Source organism: Perca fluviatilis, chromosome 14, assembly GCF_010015445.1.
Source record: "Perca fluviatilis chromosome 14, GENO_Pfluv_1.0, whole genome shotgun sequence".
Lineage (NCBI taxonomy): Eukaryota > Metazoa > Chordata > Actinopteri > Perciformes > Percidae > Perca > Perca fluviatilis.
In genome coordinates this window covers 7,811,020-7,827,364 of record NC_053125.1, presented here as the reverse complement: position 1 = coordinate 7,827,364, position 16,345 = coordinate 7,811,020, and the positions used below count along the sequence as shown (strand labels likewise).

Below are 16,345 nucleotides of genomic sequence, written 5' to 3'. Positions count from 1 at the left end.
GTATATTTAAATTTCCCAGCCCAAAACTGTGAACAACAGCACCAGAACAAGTCCACGCTACAAGCTGGATTCGTCGAATCCAAAGGCTTTAAAGGGGTGATTAGCATGCAAAACCGATTTTACCTTGTCATAGCTGAATAATGAGTTTAGTGGGTAACTAGGACATACATAGAACCTCAAAATCCCAATGACACCTCTTTCCTCTGCAAATCTCACAATTTGAAACTGCCTCTGAAAATCTCAACAAACCGCCTAGTTGACGTCAGCTCGGCATCTCCTCCTCATTTGGCTCTAGTCTCTCTCTTTGTCACGCCCCAACATTTACATAACAACTGATCTGAAGTCAGCTTAGTCTTCTGAATAGGTCGCGCAGATCTCAAGGAGTTCAGCGGCCGGTGCTGCCTGTGTTGCTGCCTCGCCGCCTGACCTGCCTTCCTTCACAGACCCCGGCCTGCTGTGAGGTAGATGGAGCTCCGTCACGGCTGGCAGCCCACAGCACTCCATACCCGCGCAAAGTCACCGTTTTTTGGGTTAGTGGACTACCAAACGCCGCTGCTCTGACAGACGTCCAGGGCCTGCAGCTCCCCTCTTCCTGCTAAATGGCCGGTGTATGTGAGTGAGAGCGCGGTCAGCGAGCTTGTTACGCCAGCAATCTTTTATCACAGGTTCCAGTTAATCTTTTAATGTGTGTAATTATAATATGTTGAGTTATTTAAACAAGCGATTGGGGAAATAAACACCTCTTGTCCGCGAATCTCATTGATAGAGCCTGCGGCTGGATGGAGCTCTATCAATGAGAGCTAGCTAGCCTCCTCTTAGAATTCCTCTGAAATTCACAAAAATTCATTACCTTGAAATTGGACACCGTTGTTTCATTGTTGCTTTATTAGACGTTTAGGTAGATGTTATATAACTGGCGTGACGAAATTCAAACTGTAAATATACTCTAATTACACCGCAAATGAAGCTAACTATCCGTGATTTGTAGCTACACATAGCTAGGATTGAAGGGACAGTCGCAGCTAACCCCAAATTCAAACTGTAAATATAGCTACTCTAGTTATGCTAGTAAAGAACAGTGTAAAATACCCTATATAATCATTCTATCACCCCTTTAAAATTCAACAGTCCACAATGCTCAACCCAGATTTATTAGCACCCCCGCTCACTTTGTCTTCTAGTCTTTAAGAGTGTTTGCTATCAACAAAGAAGCCTCCCCTTCAAAGTGACAGTATGAACTGATGACAGTATTGGCGAGGGGCTCCGTGTGAATATTACTTCGCTCTAGGAGGTCAAGGCCCCGGGCTTTTATTGGACGGTTTGTGACAGATGACATTGCACGAAGCTACAGTACATACCAATAAAATGAGATTACACTGGATTGAATTAAAGCAGACCTTGGAGGGGGTGATTTATCGATGGGACGCTGCTTGTTAAAAAAAAAAAAAAAAGTCCTGCTGGATCCCATCGCCATGCCGTACTGTAACGTGTAAGTGGATCGGTGGATCCATCTGAAAGCTGCAACAGCTGATGGCGCGGATGTTTACGCGCTGGATCACGTGGCATTTAGAGACAGAGTGGATTTAGGAATGGGTCGCTGCCACAAATCAATGTGGGAAACTAACTGCCTTTTGCCGTTATTGATCCATTATGATATCGATTGTGCCAGTTGAATTCTGTGGCGACCCCCGTGCGCTACAAGCTACACAGCACGCTACTGCAGAGAGAAGCAGCTCGAAATGTATGTATCCCCTTGTCCAAGCGTATCCAGAGGACGGCTATTGTTAGTTCTGGTCACCCTTGGTTACAGCAGAGTATTCTTTGTCAGCCGCACGGCATGTTGGCCGCACAAAGGCTGGTGGATTACCAGCGACGGGCCCGGCTTTCCAGCGCTTGAGCACATTCATGTTGCCCGTAATGTGTCAGATGCCTCGTCCGTGAATTATCATATTACCCACTACTGATCCTGGGGGTTGCCATGGCCACTGTGTCTGTCATTGTGTCAGTGGTCCTCGCTGGCTGTAGCTATGGTAACAATGTCTGTAACAGAGGTTTGGTACAAATAAAGCTCTTGAGATGTGAAATGCGCGCATGAGGGGAGCCTCAGCGAATAGAGGGGTGGCACGCACACGCACACACACACACACACACACACACACACACACACACACACACACACACACACACACACACACATAAAGAAAATGAGTGTTACACCTTGACAGGAGCATATGCGCTCACGTTAGTATCAAAATGGACAGACAAAGCGCAGGCACAATGTTCCTCCCGCCATTTTCAAATAAACCTGTTTCCACAGCAACCATTTTGATAGTAATGGAGAGAAGGAATGAGAGGGAGGAGTGATGGAGGGAGAGAGAAGCAGATATGCTTAAAGGTGGAAAGGTAGCCCAAGAAAGGGAATGAGGTGGTCGGCGGAGGGACGAAGGGGGGGGAAGCGATCATTTCTGAGTAGATGCCTGCCAGACAAAAGTGAAGTGAATGGGTAATGAGAAGGGGGCAAGGCCACAAAAGAGACGAAGAAAGAGAGAGGTCGCCGACTGCTAGTAAGGGGGAGGACGGCAAGGTAAGGTGACAGAGGAAGGGAGCGAGCAAGGCAGACAATGCGGCAAACAAAGGAACGAGTCGGTGTCTTTCTCTTTCTTTCTTTCTTTCTCCCCTCGGCCCTGATCTTCCCCTCTGCTCCGTCCCCAACCTCCAGGAGTCACCTTTGTGTTTGAGTGACACGGTGTCAGTGGGCTCAGTGGGTCGCCTCCTTTCACTCCCCGCTCCAATCCATATATGCCTCTCGTTACTTCCTATAGCGCCTCCGCCATGGTTACAGGTTATTATGGCCGTCCTGCCCACAGCCACATAAACACAGGCAGGAACTGCATACACGCGTGTGCTACACGTATAGAGTTTAGAGTTGAAATGATTGGTTGATTTATTGATTAGTTGGCTGACAGAACATTCATTGACAACAATTACGATACAACTTAAAATCCTTTGACAAGCGGCTCCTCTTAGGGTTCAGTTTTCGGTGTTTTATATTTCACTGTTAAATGGAACGTTATGAAACTGTAATGTCAAATAACTGTGAAATTGCAATGGGAGTTTTTCCACTATTTTCTTGTAGACTGGAAGAAGAATGCAAGTAATGATTATTGTCATTATGGATGAATCCATAATGACAATAATCATTACTTGCATGTCTACATAAGCTACATATAGTGCCTATACCATGCATAAAATCATCAAAATATAGAATAAGAATAAGCTTTCTGAACTAAATCTGAAAAATTAATAAAAACAATGAACACTAATGGACGCACACATCCGTCAGTGCACAGACTGACTGATGGCCTGACACCCAGATGTATGTACAGTAATATTCAGAAAACAGCGAGGGCAAAGTCAGTGCCGCATGACTCCTATGGCTGCAACTTTGTCCTGAAACAATGATGTCATCCTCCTCCGTTACACTTCACAGCTCTGTGTCTGTGGACCTCGCCGTCTCTTTGTTCCCCTATTCCTGCATCTCGTTGTCAGGCAGCCCCTCCATAACACTAACACATCGGCCACCCGCCGCGGCGATATGGAATTAGACAGATAACAAAATCAATTTAGAACGGATTGACTAACGGTGAAGAGAGGTAGGGGGGGGGTGGGGGGGTGAAAGAGATGAAATAATGAGAAACCAGTGCGGCCGCCTGACTATTAATTGGATAGGTGGAGGGAGGATGAGGTCATTGAAAAATGTTTTTTCCAAAAGAAATGGGTGTACCAAGCACTGGGGAGGATTTCATCAGACACACAGATGCACATACGCGTGTGCGCTCACAGACACGCTCGTACAGAAAACTTTTTTCTTTTTTTTCTTTTTTTTTGGGCAGTTACTTTACACGTCAGCTGTTGCTATGGTGACGCAAGTCTGTGATCCAGCCGAAGCGCGGGATTGGCTGGAGAGGAGCGAGGGAGAGGAAGGCAGGGGGACTTTGTTAGAGGGGTACAGAGGGGTACAGGGAGGGCCAGACACAAAGATAATTAGATCGAAGCATAACAATCCATACAAATGCCTTTTTACTTAATAGCATCTGATTTAATGAGACCGAATGCCATCAGTGAACCTTTCCCAGAAGCCTCTACGGCATGGCATCACTCCTCTCCTGTCCCAGAGACGGACAGAGGCGAGGCCAGCCTGCATCTAAATGCTGTAAAGCAAGCTTTGACATTCGCCACCTAACAGCATGACGGGCGGGTAAAGTGGCAAAAAAAAATTAAAAACCCCAACCAAAAAAAAAATTATTTTTTCTGACGCTTCATTACCTTGCTATTAAAACACCATCGCATGGTGCGAGAGGTGCTCACGGGCTAAATTGCTGCGGTGGTTCACACTATGGCGGCGTGTGGCCATGCTTTTGGTGAGTCACCCGGCCAAGCTGTGCGTGCTCGCCTTTTGGCTTTGTGTCCGCTTTGACAAGCCGAGGTTGGTGTCACAGTGTCTGCGGGGGCTGTTGTCCTAGGCTCCATCTTAACCCTAATCCCTTTCCAAACTTTGACTAGGGCTGTACTTAATCCTAGACTAAACCAAAGACCATTTCCCGATGGAGATGGAGATGCTCCGCTGGCTTGACGGTTGAGTCCCAGTCGTGGTTTAATCCATGTTCTGGAAACCGCCTTGTACGTGTGGATTATATGTTTGGGGCTGTGGTTGTGTTTGTGTTGACAGGAAATGGTTAGCCCATGTGGTGAAGGTTAGGTCATCTGTAGCGCCTGTTTTTGTTTGTGTGTGTGTGTATGTGTATGTGTGTGTGTGTGTGTGTGTGTGTGTGTGTGTCGCAGTGCATGTGGTCACGGTCGCAGCTCTTTGTGACCATGGCGTTTGTGTGGACAGGGTGCTCGGAGTCTCCCGGTGGTATCTTGGGGATCAGTGACTCAAGGAAATCAGGACACACTCTAAATTTGTCACTGCAGCATAACCCACATAATGAAAGAATACAAGCTCCCTCGCATACGCTTTTCTTGTCCTGCCTTTGCTCTGACTGCTCGCTGCGTGTCGATTTCCTCGCACACGCGCACGTACTCGTCATGTTGACAAGTGTTAACTGGGTAATATGGAAATCAGAAGGCGATGAGCACATGTTTAAATGAGTCAGTGTTTTCAGTCCTCGGCCCTTTGCATGGGTGTTTTTCGCTGCAGATTGTGTAGCCTCCACTCAGGAGTATTCAGTTTGGATTATGTTTGTGGTTTACCGAGGCAGTTGAGGGAATACCTCCAGCTAACATATCTGAGGTGGTGGAGGAAAGGATTTGCTTGCCCTCGGGCTATTGTCAAGGTTGCGTGGTAGTTTAAACCCAGCTAAACTCTCTTTACACCCATGTATATCTGAGAAAAGGCTTGTTATGCTTTTTAAGATGGTGTAAATCCACACTGTACATTCCAGTAATTGCGATTAGATGGATATGAGTTGTATCAAATTAGGGCGCATACAAGAAATGAACGCACAAATCTACACTCTCGAGGATGACCTTTTGTTTCTAATGTTAGTTTGTTAGTATATCTTGCTGATTATAAATTATCCTCCTTAATTACTACTACATCACTGCCATATGTGTTTACTATAATAGGCTCAGAGCATATGTAACATTTAATCTGCAGACTATGTGGTCCATGTGGTCCCCTGTAGATCCATGGAGCTTTTTAGCACCTTTAAGCTAACTCTGTTGGTTTTCACAGCTGGAAACATGTTTTCAACAGCAGCAGACAGCTGTTTTCAGTAGCCGTGTTTCCATTAATGTATCTTTATGCACATTTTGAAGTATCACATTAGAAAGGCTGGATGGAAATGACAATTTCTATAAAACTTCTTTAACTGTGCAAAAACGTTTGTTTTTCTACGCTTGGTGGTTTTGCGCCAAACCATTTGATGTAAACGCGCCTAATTCGTATTTATTTTTTTGCAACATTTTAAAAGTTCGCTTGAAATTTGCTTGTCAATGAAACACGGCTTGTGAAAAAGCTCAGACCAATCATCTAAATGAGCAACAATAAAATTTGAAGTTTGGAACAAAAACATTCTTAAGTATTATTTATTAATTATTTCCACTTCAAACCGGTGAATTTCTACTTTCTAAATGACCAAAAAGTATTCCAACTTTGGCAGAAAATGATATGTTCATGTTGGACCCCATCCCCCATAGTAAGAGGATGATTGAGAAAATATTAAATAAGTGAAATGAGTTCCTAATTTCTTATGTAATAAATATACTGACTTTGTATTGCAAGTATATAGCTAGTAGTTTCTTATTTACCTCAATACAGTCATAGTTTTTTTCATTCTTTGAAAAATCTTTTACAGTAACTAAGGCATTTCGTCGAGCTATGGTGGTTGGAAACATGCATTCTTGTGGCGCCTTTTCTCAGTGTTTACACTCGAAGGCTTTTTGACTTTTGACATGACTTTTACTTCCCAACTTTTCACAGCCAATCATTGTTGCTCTATTGTTTGCTTTGTTTATTCCAGTTCATTTGGGTGTTCCTCAGGGAGCAAATTACGGTCCGCTATTATTATTATTATTTTTGGTTCAGTACTAAATTATTCTAGGTATGCGTGTCTCAGAGCTCCGTGTGCATCTGATTCCCTTTTCGCTGTGTATCCTCGTACATCTCCTTTATCTTCAGAATATTAATGCGCTGCGTTGTCAGAAGCCATTGTTATGATTGGTAAGGAAATCTTTTCGCATGACTGGGTTCTTTTGTATTATCAGGCATATTGTACCACTGCAAATCACATCAAATCTGACATGATAGGGGGAGAGTGCATGTCTTTGTATATGAAAGAGAGGGGAAACGTGAGAGATAGGGACCGAGGGTCATGATGAGAGGAGGCGGTAGGTGGGGTGCAGAGGCATATGGCAGTTGTTAAAAAAATAGTGAGAGAGATGGGAACCTTCAGAAAAGAGCTGGAGGGCTCAGAGGGAGAACGTGTGAGGGAATGAGAGAGGGAGTGTACGGGAAACGGTACGGGGCGGGGGCGGTGGGGGGGGGAGTGATAAAAAAGTGGAGACACAAGTGAGAAGGAGAGATGTAAATGGTAGGAGGTGAAGAAAAGGAAGTGAGGGAAAAAAGTGAGAGAAGAGAGAGACGGGGGAATGAGAAAGAGAGGGAGAAAGAAAGTGCTGGAGGGCTGATATTTAATGTGATAAATGAGTTGTGACAGTCCGCCTCTAACCCCCTTCCAACCAGCGAGGAGGAGGAACACAGAAATAGAAGGCATTATGGGTAAAAGGACATATACAGCATTATATATGTATATAGAAAGAAGGAGGCCCATACAGTGGAGGAGAGGTAGAGGAAAACCAGTGCAGGCAAAAGGACATTCATAGACAGCATTATAGATGTACAAAGTGAAGGAGGCGAGTGGGGATGCATACATATTGGGGGGGGGGGGGGGGGAACCACAGAGTGAAGCAAAGCAATTTGGATAAAGGACATACAACATTATAGAGAGAGAATGGAAGGAGAGAGGTAATGGCAGAGGATGAAGAGGGTGTACTGCGCAGCATCGGGTTAATGATCCACAGTACAAGATTCCTTGAAATAACAAGTGGGAGAGGGGAGAAAAATGGAAGCGAGAGAATGGAAAGAATGAAAATTTAAGGCGAGATGCAAATCCTCCACGGTGATCGCCTCTCCTCTATTGTACGGGTGTCATGTCTTCAAGGGACAGCTAATTACAACTTGTCATCATACAGCGTGAAACAATAGCAGAGGGTTTTTTATTTTTTTCGGGTTATTCCCCACATGTTAGACAGTCAGTCGGTGGGCCAGCACGCCGCTGGTCTATCTGCTGTAAGAGTGGACTACAGACTGAAGGGAGAGAGTGTGGTAGACAATGACAGCCACTGTAGTTTTGGTTGTGGAGTGGAAGCCTGGGAGATGACTCATAGGGAGGAATGAAGAAGGGGGAAACAGAGGGAGGGCCAGAGAGTTTTGAAGAAATAAAGGTCTGGAGCTAGCAGAAGAAAAAGGGGTGTGAGAAACCCTATGGCTGAAGTTGCCTGTTTGATCTCCCAGCGCTTCTCTACTGAGTCAGCGTTAAACCACCTCTTCGTCTTCTTTCATTCTCTTTCTTCTTCTTCTTCTTCTCTAACTCTGTTCTGATTCCCTCTTCTTTGACACCTCCGTCTTCCCATGCCGTTTTTTTTTTTTTTTAATGGCCGCAAGCCAACGTGGGATCAAAGATGGCATTCCATTTCTGCCAGGGGAATGCAGTTTTCAATCAATTAACCATAAAACCACAGATACAATTATGTTCCGTGCGGTTGGGATGATTTTACAGTAGCTTGCCGGTAGAGTGTACACAGTAAAAAAAAAAAAAAAAGAGAAAGTCCCTAACTTAACCCTCCCTTTCTCCCAATTCCAATTCTCTATCTTTCTCTCCAGTGTGGACAGCGAGGTTCTCTCAGGAGCCGGCAGACCAGTCGGTGGTGCGGGGCCAGAGGGTGATCTTGTCCTGTGTTGTCTTCAACTACTCAGGCATTGTTCAGTGGACCAAAGATGGCTTGGCTCTGGGCATCGGCGAGGACCTCCAGGGTGAGACATCATACAGCCTCTCTCACGGCTTCCTTCACTCTGTTCAGCATGTGACTAAGATGGCTTTTTCAAAGCTGACGCTGATACTTTTGGATTGGAGTTGCTGACAGGCAACATTTCTTGCTGCGGAAATGTTGCGAATGCCTTGAGTTCTTTCGGGTACTCTTTAAGTCTTTAAACCACAATTGCGAAGACGGCTCAACATTTACTTGTTTAACTTGTTATGACACATATCAGAGTGCAGAGGGAAGACGTTTACATTTTATTTATTTTTTTTAACTTATGTTTATTGGAAATTTGCAGTTTAAATCACAAACTCAACATATGAAGTAATTCTAGTATAATCCCCATCCCACCCCTGATTGCCCCCTCAAGCATCCTCCCAAGATGACCAAAAGCGTGACGTCAAGCACAAATAAATGCGCAACAGACATACAACGACCTCATTTAAATGGACACAAACGAGAAAAGAAGTAAATAAATAACACATTTTGAATTGAAAAGTTTTTACTCATCATCAAAATAACTCTTAGTTGGACTGTTACAGTGTTGCTCCAAACCAGGACGGATGTTATGAACTATCCCAGTCTGTTATTTGGGTTAGGTTGTAATAGGTAAGAAAAGGCCTAATTTAAATTTATTTGCATTCCCCTTTAATGCAAATTAGATTGTTTTTTCAGTCTTCTAGTTAAAAATAATCCCTCTAAGCCATCTTGTATGAGATGGTACTACCGATCTCAAAAGGGAAGGGTGAGACGTCGAGATGACAGAGTAGAAAAGGCAACCGCGTTACGCATTTCGGTCGGCCACACTGCGTAACAATTCCAAATTTTGCGGTACAATTAATGGTCTCAGAAATAATTGCAATTAACAGTGTAATTGTCTCTTTCAGTCAAATTGACTTTTTTTTAAACAAATTAAAGTTTTGAATGAATTCCAGGATACATCTTTTGGTTATATATCACTGTTATGTGACCCAGATAATGTAAGACCACAAATACACAGCCCATGAAGTAAACCACGCCTCTTTATTATCATAAAACACTTTTTCTAACTGTATCCCCCTCCTTGTCGTTCTTGTTGCTATGAATGCCTATAGGGTCAAGTGCCAACAACTAACAATTGAAATAATAATAAAAAGATATAGTACGACTTAAAATTTGGCATATCTAAATTACCAGTCATATGCTTTAAGACCTAAGCTAATGTTAGCAATGCATTACGGTTAAACAAAGAAACTACGGTTATTTATATAATACCAAGGGTCCGTATTTTACGCGACGGTAGCGAGAATCTGTTGGCACAAGCATTACTGTTGTAGCATGCATGCCAACGCTTGTATCATGTATCCCACGGCATACTTCTGCAGTTACCACGGGGTGTTTGGATAGACTACGGAGAAACTCAGCTAATATAAAACCAGACTAAGAGTCTACAGCCATGCTTGCAGCTTTGTCAGGCTACACAGCAGTGCTTTGAGCATTAACCACTAAACTACCAGCTACTGACTACCAGCGAATCATTTTCTTCTCAAATCATCTGTGATGTTTCATGTGTTACAGATGTGGAATTTGGTTTACTGTCTCACAGCATGACAGTGACACACTCGCCCGGTACGACATTGCGTGTATGTAACTGCGATGGCTAATGTATGCTGACAAAATATTTTTCTAGTTACGGCTAGATGAAGTCAGCAAAGCAGTTTTGGCCGAGAGATGTAAGAGGCTACTACCACCACAGCAGCTGCCCCCCATCACACCACGTCGTGACAAACTGTGCACTTATTTAGGTTGATGTTAACTTTGGCCACCCTTTCTACACGTATCACCCAATGCTTGATGGGAAACGCGAGGCTCCCTCGGGCCCATTTTTACAGACTGACACCCTTCCACTTGGTTGAGGAGCATCACATCATCACCGCTGTCATATCAGTAGCGGGTGACACTGACTGGCTAATATCTGTTATGTAAAAAATATATATATTGAAAGGCCGATTCATCGACTTACATGCAGTCCTCATTCTGTTACGCAGCCGCCGTTACTGTTCACTCCAGTTTGTCTTTGCATTTTTGTCCCTTAAGTGTGACTTATTAAGTCTCTCGTTGTCTGTGTGTCAACAACAGCAATTTAAGACACAGCTTGTCTGACTTTGACAAAACTTGAGGGGGAATGATGCGTGTCATCGCTGTTGCACCATTTTCAGAATTGCACTGATTAGCCTGAAGGGGGCTGTGCAATTACTGGTCAAAACAAGTGGGCATTTTTAACTGATTGGTCCAGAGGGAGACCGCATCATCTGCGACATGCTGCTGCCTTGTTTTTTGTTGTTGTTGATTTTTCCCCAGACTTTAATATTCTGTTTTTAAAAATATATATATTTTCCCTTCCTTTTATTTCTTATTATTGTATTCTCCCTTCCCATCTTCTGTAGGCTATGATTTTTTCTTTCTTTTTTTACTTCTCAGGCCTTTGTAATCATCCTCTCCTCTCCTCTCCTCTCCTCCACTGTCCACCTCCTGCGACCGCCTCATCTCAGCTCCCTTCTCTTTCTTTCTCTCCCCTCTTGTTCTTCTTTCATCTGCCTCTGTTTTACTGAGCCCTCTCTCCTATTCTTCATGTAACTTATCTACCTTGTCTCTCTTTCTCTCTCCTTACCCTCCCTCATCTTGCTTGACACACTCTCGGTTCATGCTCTCCTCTTACTGTCAACCCTCCTGTCCCTTCTTTCTCTCCTCCTCTGCGTCCTTGTCTGTCCATTCTTCCTGTCCCTCCCTCCCTCCCTTTCTCCCTTCCTCCCTCCTTTTTCTTTGAATCATATTGTTAACTGTAATGGTCCGGTGCTTCAAGCCAAAGCTTTTAAAAATAAAAACCTGAATGAACACTGGCCGCTTCATGCACACATACACACGGGTGTGTGTTTGTGTATGAGGCTCTGTCCCTCTGTCCCTCTGCCCCCCCCTCTCCCTCGTTCTCTGGGCTTTTCATACGCTTTTAACGCTCTCAACATTTCACATGCAAATGCATGCAGAAACAAGGACGCACAAAGGTTAGGCAAGCAGCAGAGCTCGGTCGGGAGGCTGCACATGGAAACGACATAGAGAATTTCACATGCGATTTAGGTCTGGGCAGCAAACATGAATTCTGCACCACGGACTACAGTCGATTTGAGCCCTCTAAAACGATGCTGTCATAATGCATTCATCTTTTCCCCCTGCTGGCGAGAGAGAGCATGGATGCCACCTAATGGCGAGAATGTACAGCAGTGACACAGCTGGGCTGTGTGGCGGATGGGGGAAGGGAGGATCGGAGAGAGGCTGGGTGGGAGTGTGTGTGCGTTGTGTGAATGTGTATGTTTGGACATGCATCGTTGTTTGTGTATATACAGATATTACACATCATGTGGCCGTACACCTCTCCGGTATCATTTAGTCTGATGACCAAAAAGTTAGATTTTTGCTTCATCTATGACACAGGCCTGATGTTTTCTTAACAGCATGCTGCGTGGTGTCTCATTTTTTCAAACTTCTTATACAAACCACATGGGTATGTGGCGATCCTGAGACGTGACAAATTAGCAGTTAGTATTTCAGAGTACAAATATGGTGACATGAATTCACCTTGCGCAACAAGAATAAAAAGAAAAAGCAGAATATCTCGATTAGCATTTTAGGATTTCTTTCAGTGAAGAAATGTGAAACTATAACTAACTGTGTGTGTGTGTGTGTGTGTGTGTGTGTGTGTGTGTGTGTGTGTGTGTGTGTGTGTGTGTGTGTGTGTGTGTGTGTTTGTGTGTCCCAGCCTGGCCCAGGTACCGCGTGCTGCGTGTGCAGGAGTTGGGCCAGTACAACCTGGAGATCCTGTCCGCCGATCTGTCTGATGACTCCCTGTACGAGTGCCAGGCCCCTGACGCCGCCCTGAGGTCCAGGAGGGCCAAACTCACCGTCCTCAGTACGTTTGTGCACATGTGTGTCACAGTGCTCACATTTTCTATATATTACGCGTTTCTAACACTCTCCTCTCCCGCTCCAGTCCCCCCAGACAACCCGGTGATCGATGGGGGTCCGGAGGTGCTGCTGAACGCGGGGGAGTCCTACAACCTGAGCTGTGTGTCTCGGGGGGCCAAACCGCCTTCTGTGATCGAGTGGCTTAAAGATGGTCTGCCTGTGGAGGGGGCTGCCAGTACCACTGTACGTGGAAAAACACTGACATGCCACAGTCACATTTACAGTTACGGTGTTTTACCTGTGGTGTAAACGGTACGTCAATATCTCTCCGCCCTCCGTCATCAGGAGGTGCTCGCAGACAGGAAGAGGGTGACCACGCGGAGCTACCTGCCCATCCAGCCCGTCGACACCGACACAGGGAGGAACTACAGCTGTGTGGCCACCAACCTGGCTGTTCCCACCGGCAAAAGCACAACTGTCTCCCTCAACGTACACCGTAAGCAATTCAGTAACATAGACACAGAAGTTGATTTGTGGGTATATGCAAAAAAAAACATCACACATATTACATTACCACTGACAGGATGCAGTTTTTTATCACAATATTTAATTACAGTAATTACTACATAAATTAGTATTTTTTTAACATTCCAGACAAATTAAAAGCAACATCATATATTGAAACATAAAACATCTGCCAGCCGCTGAATGTTTTATAGCTTTATTACTAAGTAATGCATGGCAGCCATTTTGCATCAAACTGTCCTCCAGATTGCAGCATGCATTAGATGTAATACGGCTGTTGTTATGTGAGTCTCTCTCTCTCTTTCTCTCTCTCTCCCAGATTCACCGACAGTGACCTTGTCCATTGAGCCTCGCTCTGTCCTGGAGGGGGACAGGGTCACTTTCACCTGCCAGGCCCACGCCAACCCTCCTATTATGGGCTACAGGTCTGCATCCACATGCAAGCACGCAGTCATTATCCCTAGGCCTTGTATGACAGATATGAAGTATTTCTGTTTGGTTATGTAGGAATTTTTTTTTTGTTTGTTTAAAATTGTCCGTGGTTTGTGTTTCTTTATTTTGCTTTTAAGACATTTTAATATTCGTTGTTATAATTAGGGTTTCGGCCTCGTTTAGATTTGAACGATTCCGATTCTTATCGCTTATCGATTCCGGCTCTTATCGTTTCTTGAATTCCCTGTCTTTGAGAGACGGGTTGAAAGCAGATCACATGCTTATTAATACAGAGAAAAAAAAGTTAATATTAAAACCTTTTGCACGATTAATATTCACAATTCACTTCACACAGTTTATGGAACATGTAAATACATTTCATACAGTCTGATTTGATTGTAATAAATATATGACTTGATTGTCTATTCATTCTTTTTTTAATTGACTGTACTCTGACCCCCTAAAAACGACACAGGGTCGAACATACGTAGGGCTATATACGGTCAGCCAGTTGCCCCGAAAAACAACATTTCATTCAGATCATTTTCCAGACGTTAGCTTCACAAGCGACATTAAGTCTTTTTTTTCTCGGTTCTTGGCATTTTGTAATTGATTCCAATTTGGAACCGGCTTTCGGTGCCCAACTTTAGCTATAATTTATGTCACATATGTTGCTCCAGGGTGTGTATGTTATTTTCACTGTATGTATGACGTTTTGAACCCCTAGTTGGGCTAAGGGTGGCGTGGTGCTGCAGGGTGCCAGGGAGAGTGTGTTCACCACCAAGGCCGACCACTCCTTCTTCACCGAGCCTGTCTCCTGTCTGGTTTTCAACGCCGTGGGAAAGACCAACGTCAGCATCCTGGTGGACGTTCACTGTGAGTCACATAATACTCATCTCTTCCTTGTTCGCTCACTCTACAGTCTGGAGTCAGAGGGATAAAGCTAAGATAAGATAAGATAAGATAGACTTTATTAATCCCACACTGGGGAAAGTCCTGTGCTACAGCAGCTCAAAAGAATTTTTTTGACACTTATCAGAATAACACAAATATACATTAAGTAGACATAGGAGAAAAAAAGTATACATAAAGTAAAAGATATACAGATGAGTAAGGTGCGGATGAATAGAAATGGCATATTGCACAGTTGAAGGTAACAGAGAGTAATAAATGAATGAATATGTATAGTGCAGAATGTTTTCCAAAACACACCAATGTTGCGTGTCCTTGTCCCCCCGTCCCCCTTTAGTCCTGCCGTGTTATTGCTCAAGCACAACAAAGAACACCTCTCTGTGTTTCTGTGTCTCCAGTCGGTCCCATTCTGTTGGTGGAGCCGCAGCCAAAGACGGTAGACGTCGACTCTGATGTCACGCTCAACTGCAAATGGGCCGGAAACCCTCCGCTCACACTCACCTGGTTCAAAAAGGGTTCAAACATGGTAAGAAGCTAGGAGCCCACACTTTTCCCTCTGCTTTGGTATTTTACACTGTTTTTACACTTGGCACTTTCCATTCAGGAACAATATCTGGTCTGTAGATGTTTTCTCATTTTTTCCCCCTGACATTTCTCTCAGTTTCACTTCTCCTTTTGTCTTAGATTCCCTTTATCTCTTAAAGTCGGATTACATTTAATAAATGCAATGTCTGTAATATAGTCATATTACTTAATCCGCCTACCAGCAACTTAACATGAACAAGTTATATCTTTCTTTCTTTTTTTTTTAAAGATTTTTTTGGGGCATTTCAGCCTTAAATGGAAAGAACAGCTAGATATGAAAGGGGAGAGAGAGGGGAATGACACACAGGGAAATTGTCACAGGTCAGATTCAAACCCTAGACCTTCTGCATGGAGGTACACACGTGTGTGCGGCTGTTCTACTAACTGAGCTAAGCAGGCCGCAAGTTATATCTTTCTGACTGTTGTTGATGAATTGGTGGTTTTACGGTTGTCTATGCGTTGATTAGCTTTCGCTGGTAGGTGGATTTTGTTACTATTGAATAAAGCCAGGAGCTAGCTGTGTCCTAATGTTTACAGTCTTTATGCTAAGCTAAGCTAATTGTCTGCTGGCTCTGGTTTGATATTTACAGCACAGACATGAGAGTGGTATCAATCTTCTCATTTAACGCTCAACAAGAAAGGGAATAAGAATATTTCCCAAAATGTCAAACTTTTTCTTTAGCTGCTAGGCCACCAGGACACCCCATTCTGTTTTTAATTTCAGTTTTGTAGAATAATTAACCATCACTGTTTTCTTGTTAACATCTACTGTGCACACCAGCCAGAAGCTAAAGACACGGCTAGTATGTGTACGTGAGCATTAATGTCTGTTGCTTTGGCCACTGGCTGTTTGCTCTGACTCTCATGAAACTGCAACTGCAGTTCAAAAGGTCTTGGAGTGGAGAGATCAGGACTAAAGACGAGACCGTTTCAGCACAGTAAATGAAGTCTGCTTCATCACAAGTCTGCCTTAGCAAACCGTGGACTGACTTACACCTACATCTATGTAATCAGTATTGTTCAGGTATCTCTCTCTCTCTCCAAGTGGTTACATATTTAGCCATCATTTTCCCACAGCTAATTTTCAGGTGGGGTTGCTAAGCAACTGCAAAACCTTTGTGATGGGTTAAAAGCGGATGTGCAAGTTTGCACTGATAGCCAGTTAGGGTCAGAGTCAGTGTTGTAATCAAGTCCACCTGAACCGAGACCAAGTCATCACCAAAGACCAGAGTGTGTCGAGACCGAGACTTTGAGGGTTTTGAGACCGAGTCAAGACCAAGACCAAGACCAAGACCAGACCAGTGCCAGACAGCTGGAGCTTCTCCTGTCTCCTGCATTCACTTTCTTGGGA

The 16,345-nt window shown here is 44.1% G+C and overlaps 1 protein-coding gene across 3 annotated transcripts in view; it reads left to right on the top strand.

The window, feature by feature from the left end:
• The window catches only part of kirrel1a (kirre like nephrin family adhesion molecule 1a), a 37,750-nt gene that overhangs the window by 7,664 nt on the left and 13,741 nt on the right, over positions 1–16,345 (top strand). For all 3 annotated transcript variants that reach the window (XM_039823090.1, XM_039823092.1, XM_039823089.1), the window contains exons 2-8: positions 8,447–8,596; positions 12,395–12,544; positions 12,626–12,783; positions 12,886–13,036; positions 13,385–13,490; positions 14,225–14,373; positions 14,808–14,935. In XM_039823090.1, coding sequence (XP_039679024.1) covers positions 8,447–8,596; positions 12,395–12,544; positions 12,626–12,783; positions 12,886–13,036; positions 13,385–13,490; positions 14,225–14,373; positions 14,808–14,935 — 992 coding nt within the window. The remainder of the gene's footprint in view (positions 1–8,446; positions 8,597–12,394; positions 12,545–12,625; positions 12,784–12,885; positions 13,037–13,384; positions 13,491–14,224; positions 14,374–14,807; positions 14,936–16,345) is intronic.